We start from the raw sequence: 12,747 nt of genomic DNA, 5'->3' as shown, positions 1-12,747 counted from the left end.
CCGGGAGGACACAATCCAAAAACCAAGCAAGGGAAGATTTGTCACGAAATTACCAGGAACAAGTGGAAAGAATGTTGCTGACAAAAAGCGTAGATTTGCGGAGCAAGCGCGGAGATTACCATTGGTGTTGGGGAACACAAAGATGGCGAGGTAGGTCTCGCATGGCTTGTACAGGCGGACATACTCGCAGTCATGCATAGTCCTTGCAAGGTCCTCCACAACGTGCCTGCAGTGCTCCGGCACGCCATGCAGCAGGACATATGTCGGACCAGAGCGTATCGCAATGCTGATGTAGTTCTGCTGCGTTGGGTTGCGCAGGTGCGGAATGCCCTGCATGGCATGATGACCCAGTTGTGAGTCCAAAAGGCAAGGCTGCTGCACGGCTGCCAGAATGCAATGCATGTCAAGATGCGCCCGCACTATGCATGCAGCAACAAGCCAAGACGGACAGCAACTCGATGAAATGCCTTGCAGGTGGAGGTAGCAGTTGAACTGCCGCGCTACGACCGGAGAATCAGGCGTATAGATGGCTTGAAACTGGAAAAGCACTGCATAGAATGAGATTGGCACCTGCCAGTCATCCAGCTCCGTCTTCTTGCGGTGTTTGCTGCCTTCACCGCTGGGCGCATGCGGCAGAGCCGGTGCAGCTCTACTCTTGCGCAGGTAGCCTGGGGGAGCGGCAAGATTGGGCGGCATGAAGTATTGGTCCAAGGCCGATGGGGCTGTCATAGCTGATGCGACGGCCTTGTCCTCTACTGGAACACCAGCTCCTCCTTGCCCGCCCCTGCAATACCATTAAATTTACAATCTAAACGTATGCTTGGTGGCCAGGGTTTGTGACGAGGCATCTCTAGGCATCACTATTTTTGCACGTCGCTAGAAAGTGTCCAGTGTCATCTGCTTACTCAGATAATGTGTCAAGGAAGTATAGGTGCCTTCTCACCCGTGATCCAGTGGAGACGCCATTGCGCTCGTTCACGTGCTTCTCCACTTCCTCTGATGTGTTCTACTCAAGCGGCACTGACAGACGAACACGTGCTCCTCAACCACAATCCACGAGCTTGGCATGATGTGTCGAGCAGGGATCTGAGCAGCACATACAAGTACTCTTAAATGAATCTTGAGACTGTTGTCTGCACACAGCACGTATGGAGTCGATGGTGCAAATTACAGCTAATTTTAAGGAACATGCCATTATGTTGTGGCTAGTACACACGACACGCGTAAAAGCTGCAATATAGCAGAGCAGAGCAGATGGGCAGGGCGGGCAACTAGTGGGGCTGTCGCACCTTTCGGACCAGGAGGAAGCCTCCTCTGGAGATCAAACACAGACCATGGCGTTGTTGTCACATTCTTGCTGTGCGATTGAGACCAATCAGCAGTCCTTTGGGGAGAATACTACAAACTCTTGCAGGCTGTGGGGTGATGAGTCACCCTGCATGTTTGTGCATGAGGTTGAGACACAGGCCAGTAATCAAATCAGATCAAGACATTCCAGCTTTACAAGGTCATCAGTGTCGGTTTCACGTCACATGCGACCGTAGGGATTTAGCTGCCGGTCTGTTGAGAAACAAAGAAGCCAACACAATCTGCTTATTCTTATTGCAGTGCAATTTGTCCCATCACGACATCCTGAGAGATCTGTCCACTTTTTCGGAGTGTGGAAAATCCTGACTGTTCCTCGCACTGACATCGACGGTTTCGACGACGTGGGTTTTGTTGGCCCTTGAGCAGTCTCCTTCCTTCCAGCGAAACTGCGGGCGTAGGAAGGGCAGATCCCGCACGCGCTTGTGAGAAAAAGGTGCAGAAATGGCTCGTAATGAAGAAAAGGCGCAGTCTATGCTCAACAGGTGAGCTGCCAAGGGGGATCTCAGTGTTCTCCTGTCAACAAAGGTTCAATATGATATCATGTGGCAAAAAGCCTCTGTGCCTCTGTCGCACATATGCAAGTTATCAAAGCTGATGCCTTGTCCCATCAACACAGATGGATAAGGAAGAATGCAACTCTGCCTGTAATACCATCTTGTTGCTGGCTTTGCAGCGCATCTGTGCGCGTCTGTGCGTGCTCTCTTGTGGGGAATCACAGAATTTATGATTCACCTGGCACGTCATGCAGGCTTTTGGCGTCAAAGGCTGCAGAGGGAAAGGAGCCTAAGCAGAAGCGTCCGTACCTGGCCACAGAGTGCCATGATGTGGTGGAGGCAGACAAATGGCGGCAGCAGATCCTGCGGGAGATTGGGCGCAAGGTCATGGAAATCCAAAATGCCGGCCTTGGCGATCACAGGTGGGGTGTATGTTTCTTGTTCCCCCCAATCATTTGCATGCTGCCAATGAACTTGCAGTTTGCATGAAATGAAAGTTGCATCTTGTTGCCTCCAGCTTCTCAATCCTTGAGAGCCCAGCAATGTTGTGCTGCAGCGTGATTGTGATGGCACCAAATGCTGAGTTATGATCGTGCGCGCAGAATACGAGACCTCAACGACGAGATCAACAAACTGATTCGAGAGAAGGGGCACTGGGAAAAGCGCATTGTGGAGCTGGGGGGTCCGGACTATGCCAAGAACGCTCCCAAGGTGCAGGACAGCCAGGGATTTGAGATCCAAGGGGCGACTGGGAAGGGGAGCGGCTACAGGTGAGCTGTAATGGACACTCTGTCTCACTCTCAAGACATGCATATTATCCACCTGCCAAACTGTTTCTTGAATGCAGTGAAATAAGTTGCGCTGCAGGCACGTAGTACAGACCTGCCTTGCGGCTCTATAGCTTGTGTTAGATGTCCTGCAGGTTGTGAGATGCTCATACAAGTGCTTCTCTCCTCAGCACCTTTAACACTGGCACATATCGTGCTCTTAAAGCTGATCACCTGCCTCGATCCATCTGATGCAGTGCTCAGACACGCACAAAGCCTCGGGTACCAATGGCCCACCAGATGCCATAGCACTGATGCTGTTTGCTGCGGCGCATGCAGGTACTTTGGAGCCGCCAAGCAGCTGCCGGGGGTGAAGGAGCTGTTTGAGAAGGAGGCCCCACGGCAGCTGCGGCGCACGCGGCACCAGATGTATGCGCACATCAACGCGGACTACTACGGCTTCCGCGACGAGGAGGATGGCGTCCTGGAGAGAGTGGAGGCCGAGGCTGAGCGCGCCGTGCGCCAAAAGGTGCGCACAGTCAAAGCACAGGTGTTTCTCTCTGTTCTCTAGCAATCAGGTGACCTGTAGTTGGGTTTGCTTTGGGCTGGTTGGATTGCCATGCCTGTGTTTGTGAAGTCTCGTGTGGGGAGCTCTGAAGCACAGAGGATCCCAGGTGACTCACCGTATTGAACCCAGCTGTGATGTGCTGGTTGGCAGGAGTGAAGGCCCACTTGGGCTGACCAGCCCTTTACGTATATTGGCAATCGTCTTTTCAGAGTGTCACAGGACTCAGTTTTGCCCAGTTTGTGTGCAACTCAAAAGTGCTGATCAGCTGTGTGCTCCATAATGCGCAGCTGATGGAGGAGTGGGCAGAGAAGGAGGCGGAGCGGCAGAGCGCGCTGGCAGGAGTGGCGGGGGGCATGGATGACGGTAACGCTGCGTCAGACGAGCCCCAGTACGTGGCATACGTGCCGCTGCCGGACCAGAAGGAGATCGAGGCGCGCGTTGTGGAGAAGAAGAAGGCCGAGCTGCTGGCCAAGTACTCCACCCCTGCTCTGCAGGCGCAGCAGCAAGAGGCCAAGGCGCTGCTCAGCGGGCAGTGAGCTCACGCATGGGGGTTCTGTTTCAATATCGGTTGACCCTTGTGAATCGTGCTGTTCAGTTGGAATGTTATCGTGCCTTCAGGTCTCTGTTTGCTAAAGCACGTGGTTTTTGTTCGATAATTGATTACAACCCTCGAGAGTGTCGTGGAAGTTGACCAAATGACAAAGACTCTACAGAGAGGACCATGCGTGTACCATTAAAAGCAAAAGATAGAAAGGCAGTCGTGATTGTCGCACAATTTTTGCATTATTTATGACATCCACAACAGCATCGTGCGATCAACTCGCTTCCCATTGTCATGCTGCATCCATTCCGTTTCATAACGGTTCTCATTCATTGTCACTATGAACCATTGCGGCTAAGTCAGCTGGGAACATGGGTACTCAACAGGCGCAGCGAACAAGTCTCCTGATGCTGTCAAGACTTATTCACTTGGGCGTCAAGCTGCCAAGCTTGCCAACAGTCCCCACAGTGCAGCTTTGCCAACAATCCTGCTCACATACAAGCAGCGGCCTGTATTCATCTGCAAACCCAGATTACTGCCACCAGATCAGCACAGCCGAACATGTGACAATTCGAGATTGGTCATGTTATATTCACAGTCTCATGCGGCAATCATGGGCCGCGCCGGAGACGGTGGCCGGGTCGGCGAGGTGGCGGCTGAGCGCGCGTCCAACAAAGTCGCGTCAGACTCCTCTGCAGTCAGATTCATTGACAGCTCCGCCACTGCACGCTGACCCGCCTGCGCCGCGCCGCCGTCCGCTGCGCTGCGGCTCTGTGCTTCCTGCGCATTTGCACGGACCTGTGATCTCTACTGGGCTTCATCATTGACATGCATGTGTCACTCGCCTTCAGATCTTACCAAACACATAAGTGCAAGTGCAACTTCTGTCAGGTGCCGTCCCAAGCCGATGGGTGCGCTCTGTAATGCTGTTGAACAATTTCCAATTGTGAGCGGCAAATATGTCTCACCCGGTCGGTGCGGCGGGCGATGGCGTTGGCCAGGAAGTGTCCGGCGCCGCCGCCGGGGGCAAACTTGCGCATGGTGTCGCCAAACGCCTTGCGCGCATTCTCAAACTCCCACTTTGCCGCGCCCAGCTCAAACGCCTGTGCACACACCATAACGCTGCCCGATCACAAAGGAAAATCAATTGAAACGCCAGACAACGACCAGAATAAGTCTGAACCAACATTGGAGCTCACTCATGCCATGTCCCATCCTTCAAGGGTGCACTCACACCTTCTTGCCATGCATGAGAGTGAAAGGACGTCTCAACAGTAGGTAATCACCATGCACCAACCAGGCACATACGAGCAGATCTCAGGGTCAAGCTTTCTTCGCACCTGCTTCTGCAGGCGCGCCTTCTCGGCCTCGGCCACGGCGGTGAGTCGCGCGCGCTCGGTCTCGAGGGCCTGCAGCGCCGCCCGTACGTTGCGCTGCTCCTCCGCCACCGCCGCCGCCAGCCGCGCCGCCTCCTCCTGCGCCGCCTTGCCCTGCGCGCCAGTGAAATATATTACAGGGATTGACCTCACACACACCCTCGTTACAAGGCGAATCACTCTTGTCTTTTTGGCTGGCACCTTCTGTTTAGTCTGCCTGGCTGACGCCCAGAGTGCTCTGCTGTGCCTGCCGCATTTCCTGTTTCCAATGCGCGCTGACAAGTCTGAGAAGCTGATGGCCGTCTCCTTTAAAGTTCTGGGACACCGCAATTCTTCTACTTGCCCGCAAGGCCATGTTGAGGGCCTCAAACACCCAAAGCATGCAGCGACCCAAATGCCGGAACGGGTGTCTTTTGCATGCATCATTCCCACGACCACTCAGTAGTCACCACTGCATCCGGTGGGTCTGATGCCTGGATACGAAAGAGCACACCTTGAGCTGGGACTGCTGGTCGGCCTGCTGCACGCGCTGCTCGAGGCGGGCGACGGTGGCGCTGTAGTCGCGCTCCAATTCGCGCAGCCGCAGCTCCTCCTCCTCCTTCGCGCGCTCTTTCTCTGCAGCCTCAGCCTCCACCTGCGCGCACATCGGCCCCTCAGACTACCTACTTGCCGATACCTGTGTCAGGGGATAACTTACCTGCGTCAGGGCTTTGCTCCATTGTCCAAAGGGCAGTGCTCAGGATAAGCCAGGTCGTAACTGCTTCTATAGTGGCAATGCAGCATAAGGTCTAATGCTGTGAGCACACAGCGAGGTTCACTCGATTTGCATATAGGGCAATGTCCCTTGCACTGCGACATCCAACTCCATCAGATCTGGACCTGCTGGTCTGCAGCAAAAAGGCCATGAAGCCTTGCTGGTGTAGCAAGCGGAGAGCCCAAAGAGGGAGCTTGAGAGGCACTGATCTTGAGCATCATGGTTGCCTGGCAATTATGGGCATGAGGGACAGCAAGTTTCGCACCCGCTCCTTGGCGGACTGGTACTCGGCCTTCTCGGCGCGCTCGGCGTCGGCCAGGGCGCGCGCCGCGTGCACCTCCCCGGCCGCCTTGCGCGCCACCGCCAGCATCTTGTCCGCACGACGTGCCGACACCTCTGCGCGAGCCTTTGCCTCCGTCGCCTCCTGCTTGCCAATGATCGGGTTCAATTGTCTAATTTCCACGCCATACATCTGCCTTGATCCCCCCAAAATTTGGGCTGTTTTTTGAAGTGGGATGCTTTGACGCGCAAACAAAACGTGTAACACTGTGGCACTGTCAGGCATGCAATGCTGAGTTGGCATTTGTTGGCATTTCTTTGAAGGGCCACAGCTGTATCTTTTGAGCGATTGAATGCCACCCCCCCGTGCATCAATGTATGTGATCCTGTGCAAGTGCGTAAGAGCAGGACAGGAACAATAGGAGGCTGCACCGTGGTGGCTGTGCGGGCCTCCTCGGCGGCGCGTGTGAGGGCAGCGAGCGCTGCGCTGGCCAGGGCCTGTTGGTCCCTCACCAGCGTGCGCCCACTTCTGAAAGCGCGCCCCAGCCGGTGCTCCGCCACCGTCGTCAGCTCCTGCGTGCAGGACTTCTTATTTAGGCCTGTTCTGAAGACCTGTTGCGGTGTTCAAGAAGCCCCTCTCCCACACAGCATCTCTAATGGTGGGATGCCTTTCCAACAAGGATGCACCCCAATGCCATCTTGCATGCATGGTGGACAATGGAAAGTAACAGGAGACACGAATACACCCAGATAAGACAGGACACCGCATCAAACGTACAAACTGGAATTAATTTGGAATAAAGGCGTTGCTTCGGAGTCCCAAGGACACATGATCTATGTAATGGAGGAGAACACAAGAAGAGGCTGGGTAACCGCGCACCTCCTCTTCGGGGACGTCAAGGGTGGCAAGAGCGGCGGCCTGCTCCTGGAGCGCGCCAAACTTGGCGACCAGGCGCTCGCGCAGCTGGGGGGCTGGCAGGCCGGCCAAGCTGCCCAGGAACTCCTCCTCCACCAGGCTGCGCGCAGCCGCCATCTGGTGCACCTGCCGAACCTGCGCGGGTTTCACAAAACACCCCTTCAACCAGGAAGCAAAGTGTTGAATATGGCTACTTGTGACATATCATCTCCTGCAAGCTGCCGCACCTGCTCCTCCGCACACACCGGCTGCAGCTGCAGCTGCAACTAATAAGCTCAGGATTGGGATGTCTGAGTAGCATCCCGGCCACAATTCACTGGAAGACAGGCGGCTCCTCCAGGAATTTTCATCTAGTAGCTTTCCAAAACGCTAATTTTGGACCCAGCAACGATGATGGTAAGATCTTTGAGGCCGGCATGCAACTTGAGCCATGTCTCATGGTGTGACATTGTTTGTGCGGCACAGAATATGACTCCAAGGACTCTCAACAGAGTGCTGGTCTCGGTCCTGGTTGCTCGATCCTGACGTGCCACAAAAATACAGTGACACCGCACGGCGTCACATGCGCGCACCTGCTGGTTGACAAGCGCACGGTGCTCCTTCTGCAGGTGCTCCAGCGCTGCGCGCAGGCCGGCCGCCTCGCGCTGCACCTCCGCCTGCTTCCCCTCATACGCCGCCACCACCCTCTGCGCAGCAGGTAACCCCAGACTATTATCAGGCGCCCCCACATTCACTCACATCCTCGCCATGATGCAGCAACCGATCCCAAGAATGTTCCACGATGAGGATGATTGCATACACCCAAACAATGTGCACATCGTGATCCGCAGGACTAGGGTGCAAGCAGTACAACCCGACATCAATCCGCTCGCCTAGAATTTGGCAACACATTGCCTTGAGCCCATCCACAGCAAAAAATGATGTGGGTGCAGAATGTCTGCCCTGACCCAGGCCACAACATATCGACATCTTGCTGCGCAAGCCGAAGCGGGGTGAATGAATGCGTTCAGGTGATGCGGCAACCTAAGTTAAAACCTATCAGGAAAATCCAGCTTGCCCATGCAACGCATCCCACCATGAGTAAGCTAGCGGCAACTTCCACAGTGGGGCTGAAGGCTGTGCAACGCACCTGGTAGACCTCGTCATCTTTCCTGCGCAGACGCGCCTGCGGCCCATGCATGTCCTCCCACAGCTTGCCAGCCGCCTCAAGCGCCGCCTTGGCCTCCCGTTTCTGCATGGCCAGCCCGCACAACACCATCAGCTTGCCACAACAGTCCTGAACTTCTCTACAGTCCTTGCTTGGTACATGCCCTCGTAAAAAAAGGCCCAATTCGAGAGATCTGTTGATCGCAGACAGGCCGACTTGCTAACTGCTGTGAGATACAAGTATCACATAGATCTCCGACCATTATCTTCTGATCAAGAGCCCAGGACATGAGTACTTCAATTCTAAGGGCCTTAGCAATCTGTAAGGCAGGGCTGTATCACCGGGAAGCCAAGAAGTGCCCAGCCAACTTGATCTGTGGGAGCGGATGCTGTGCTGGCTTACAAGGTCGCAGAAGGTCTCCAAGGACATCTCCAGAAGCATCTGTTCTGTGAAAGCCTCCTGGCTTCAGGTATTGCCGCAATGTACGCTTTGCCGCTCCAAAGAGGGGCAATGAATGTGCATGGAGCGTGCCTTTTCGGTGAGCATGTCCCGCAGGCGCTGCTGCAGGCGGTCGTAGTCGTGCTCCTTGCGCCGGATCTCGTGCTGCGCCTGCACTGCGCGCCGCTGCATCGCCACTATCGCCTTGGCCTGCTCCGCGTGCTCCGCCCGCAGCTTGGCCAGCTCCGTCTTCTGCCCCGTCTCCTTCAGCCGCATCTGTGCCACATCCGCGTGCCGCTTCAGGAAGCAAGACCACTGCAGGAGATCCCAACAGGCGGACTTTCCCATTGCATGCATGCGTAGCGGGTTGCATGTGTGCTTGGTAAATGCTGTGTAAGATGACAAAGCGTTGGTTCGACAAAACGTTTTTATATTGTGCTTTCATGATTACACCCTTGATGTGATGAGTTCACGGAGACATGCTGGCTCTCTGAGGACGTAGGCTTTTCCTAAAAGCTGCACATACACTCCTGGACGAATTCTTCTCTGTAAAGCTATAGAATGCCAATGGCCTCACCCGATTCTCAAGCGCCCCAAGCTCGCGCTCCTTGGCGGTGAATTTCTGCGCCAGCTTGTCGCGCTGGTGGTTGCTGACCTTAAGGTCGTGCGCCAGCCGTGCCATGCGTTCGGCGGCGTCCCTGCCACGTTCCACATCTCTCTGCCGCTGCTTTATGAGCGCATGCAGCACCTGCGGTCGGGGGTCACGGTGAATGCCACAATTACTTCTACCATTGGGTGAGCCTGCCAGGGGCACGGTGCGTCTGCAGACAAGCTGCATGTAAAGACTGCCACAAATGCTACCCCTTGATGGACTCGCAAGATCCACGCAAACCCCAATATAGCCGTGGGCACGGTAGTCCGTATTTATACTGCCCCACACTAGCCGGGGCCAAGGGGAGATGCAGGATGCAAATAACTAGCGTTTAAAGATTGTCAAGATTGTCAACAAAAAACAGATCAGTAGGTACCTTGCAGGCCTGCGCGGCGTCCAACCCAGTGCGATCTGATTGCAGCGACAAATCAGACGGGAGTCCAAAGGCTGCAATAAGCAGACATGGGTGTTATTTAGGATCTCAGCAAAGTCTGCAGAGTGGTAGAGAACAGGCCAGCACCAAGCAGATGAGTGCAGTTGCAGTTTGACTTCTCGCACAGCCACCTAAGTCCAAGAAGCAGCAGAAGTGGCCAGTCATGCAGAACCTGCTGCAAGGGCATAGGTCTCTTGCATGAAGGCAGCAGCAGGAAGGGCACCTGCAAGGGTGGAAGAGAGGTGGTTGATGGTCGTCTGCACATGGTCAGGTGAGTCCCACATGCTGGCGCTGCTGGCAGCCATCTCTGAGTAGCCATCTTCCTCAACAGAGTTGCCACCCTTTGAACTGGGCCTCGCTCCAGCATACTGGTCCATCACCCGCTGTGTAATAGCAAGTGCGTTATTGGGCAGAAAATTATTGGCACAAATGTGCCTCTTGGCACTGAGAATCTGGAATATGCGCTCTGCGCTTGAATATAAGAATTGCTGGAAACAATCTGTTTTTCGCATCTTGTAATGTGATTTTCTAAGTGGGCACACTCTCATAGACCTAAAACGAGATGGGGGTGAATGACTGTATGCTGGACAGATTGCAGGCAGCACAACAGCTTGCATGCCATACTTGAGCCCCCTCAGGTGAAGGATGTTGGTGTTTGGATGTAAACAATCCAGGGAGGGACGCCAAGATACGAGTGATGCAGGCACGGCCACTGGCGCTAATTAAGCAATGCATGCACTCTACCAAGAATAATGAAGACCTTCCTAATGCACTGCAAGCTAGTATTAAGGGCCAGCACCTGGAGCTCCTCCTCAATGTCTTCCATATCTTCAGCATTGTTGCCATATCCCGTGCTGGTTCCCTGTTCCTCGTCCTCAAAAATAGCACTCCCAAAGCTGTCCCTTGCCACCATCTTCCACTCCTTTCAACCTCACCCTCACGCTGTGTTTCGGAAGGATTTTCAAGTTGAATGTGTCACTTCCTGCTGACACCGAAATCCATGGAGTCTGAAGCTCCCCAATCTAACCCAAATTATATCCTTGGTGGATGACTGCCCTCTACAAGCATCATGCAACAGTGTAGGTTCGCAACAACTGCCTCAAAATTTGGAATTTTGCAACAACGGACTTCAGCACAGCATACGACGGCGTTCCTAATCATGCTCCACATCAGCAGATGGTCTGTCTCGTAGCAAACTGCACTGCAGTGCACACGGTACTTGCCCACGACAAATTTGAACAAGATTTCCTTATATTCAGCGCAGCTGATTTTGTTGGAGCAAAACTAGAGCTGTTTCCCACCTGCATGCTTCATTTGCAGCAAAAGTACCTATTTAGGCATAAGATGGCGTGCTGTTCGGCGGCGCTTCTGGTGGCCGCCGTCCTTCTCCAGCAAAGCCTGGGCTGAAACTCTCACAACAATTTAGCGGTTAAAGTTGGACACACGTCAAGATGCGTGTGATCTCCGCTTACTTGTTGGTGAGGCCCTTCTCACGATCGCTCGTGATTTGCATACTCTGTGTCTGTTTGCATCTACTGGAGGATGTCCTCCCTGCTGCTTTTCTGATGAGGAGTCGTTTTCATCAACTTGTTAGCAAATCTGTTTTTCTTGTTCCCTGACAGGGTGCCACTATTTGTGTCTGTCAAAGCTGCGCAGTTTTGGTTAAGATGCTCAGGATTGTTGTGCTCCTTTCTTGCAGGCTGTGCTCGGGGGCAACAACTCCCCCTCTGCGGATGACATTAACAAGATCCTGGGATCAGGTGCGTGACCTCTACTCTCGGGGGAGATCGATCACTGGTCTTCTAATATGGCGAAGATCGTTACACCTCGCTTGATGTTGGCCATATTGTTGGCTCACTTTCCAGCAACCTCTCTGCTGCTGTTTTCTCGTGAGTATCTCGCAAAATTTCAACAGAAACGGCTGTGGCTGTGGCTTGAGCAGCAAGAGCAAGTGGTGATGATATTTTGGTTGGTGGCCTGCAGTGGGCATTGAGGCCGACTCGGAGCGCGTCGACGCCCTGCTCAAGGAGCTGGATGGCAAGGACATCGCTGAGGTGATTGCCTCCGGCGTCAGCAAGCTGGCGTCCGTGCCCAGCGGCGGCGGCGCTGTGGCTGCCTCAGGCGGTGAGACTCCCTCTCCTTTTCGCGACCCCTGATGCGGCTCCAGCTGTAGCTGGTCTGTGCAGAGCTCATTGTTGCTTCGGCAATGTACAGCTGCCATCCTGGCTGTCATGTCATGGCAAATGGCATGTGCCACACCCGCTATGTTGCTGTGTAAGGAATGTATTAGCGAGGTATTGACACATTTGATACCTGGGCTGGACAGGCGGCGGCGGCGGTGGCGGCGGCGGCGGTGCTGAGGCTGCAAAGGAGGAGGAGAAGAAGGAGGAGGAAGAGGAGGAGGAGGACGAGGTGAGACTGCCTTCTCCGACTATTTGCTTTTCTCATTGACACAGAATTTCGTAGAGCTGCTTTCTGCCGTTGCAACTTTGATGCGGGCATTTTCCATTTGTAGAGCATTGGTGAGGCGCAGTTTCTGATTGATTGTGATGCCTTGCAAAGATCCTTGATCCATCTGCCTGCTGTTAGCTGGCTGTCTAATCTGAATGTGCTGGGTCTGATCCCCTGTGTTTGTGTTGTGCAGGACATGGGCTTCTCCCTGTTTGACTAAGCTTCCAGTCATTGCATCGTCCTGCATAATCAGATTAGTTGTGGAGTGTTGAGTGTACCAAAGTGTTCCTGGCGCCCATGACGTGTAATAACTTCCGAGAGGCATCTTGGTGAATGCATAAGTTGGATTGTCAATATCATATGATCAATATGATTATGTTGCCGGCTGACCCAGGCTGCAGCTGGTGGCAAAATCGCATGCCATATTGAGACTCATTGATATCAACAAACAGCACTTACATGTGACTTTGCATGTCTTCCAAATGAATCTGACTAAGCAAGAGAAGCTGCAAAACAAATTGAGATCATGATCACTGGCCATGGTACTGCTGCTGAGCAGGATG

General features: G+C 53.9%; 3 protein-coding genes across 3 annotated transcripts; 2 read left to right on the top strand and 1 right to left on the bottom strand.

Annotated features, from left to right (window-relative positions):
- Window positions 1–1,514: 1,514 nt before the first annotated feature.
- On the top strand, window positions 1,515–3,963 carry COCSUDRAFT_26069 (Isy1-like splicing factor). The gene is made up of 5 exons (XM_005643304.1): window positions 1,515–1,850; window positions 2,117–2,284; window positions 2,465–2,632; window positions 2,969–3,158; window positions 3,485–3,963. The coding sequence occupies exons 1-5, from the start codon at window positions 1,810–1,812 to the stop codon at window positions 3,731–3,733; spliced, it is 816 nt and encodes a 271-aa protein (XP_005643361.1). The 5' UTR covers window positions 1,515–1,809; the 3' UTR covers window positions 3,734–3,963.
- Window positions 3,964–4,338: 375 nt separating this feature from the next.
- COCSUDRAFT_44983 (hypothetical protein) lies at window positions 4,339–10,646 on the bottom strand (the record flags this gene model as incomplete). Its single annotated transcript, XM_005643303.1, has 14 exons — window positions 4,339–4,518; window positions 4,707–4,841; window positions 5,079–5,228; window positions 5,608–5,748; window positions 6,134–6,292; window positions 6,580–6,720; window positions 7,028–7,198; window positions 7,636–7,749; window positions 8,193–8,294; window positions 8,697–8,924; window positions 9,226–9,396; window positions 9,677–9,747; window positions 9,957–10,116; window positions 10,533–10,646. The coding sequence occupies 14 exons, from the start codon at window positions 10,644–10,646 to the stop codon at window positions 4,339–4,341; spliced, it is 2,037 nt and encodes a 678-aa protein (XP_005643360.1).
- Window positions 10,647–11,077: 431 nt separating this feature from the next.
- COCSUDRAFT_59744 (ribosomal protein 60S) lies at window positions 11,078–12,404 on the top strand (the record flags this gene model as incomplete). Its single annotated transcript, XM_005643302.1, has 5 exons — window positions 11,078–11,113; window positions 11,433–11,493; window positions 11,717–11,857; window positions 12,060–12,145; window positions 12,378–12,404. 5 exons carry the CDS (start codon window positions 11,078–11,080, stop codon window positions 12,402–12,404), a joined length of 351 nt encoding a protein of 116 aa, XP_005643359.1.
- Window positions 12,405–12,747: the final 343 nt, after the last annotated feature.

Source organism: Coccomyxa subellipsoidea (assembly GCF_000258705.1).
Source record: "Coccomyxa subellipsoidea C-169, whole genome shotgun sequence".
Lineage (NCBI taxonomy): Eukaryota > Viridiplantae > Chlorophyta > Trebouxiophyceae > Coccomyxaceae > Coccomyxa > Coccomyxa subellipsoidea.
This window is presented reverse-complemented; position numbering and strand designations above follow the sequence as displayed.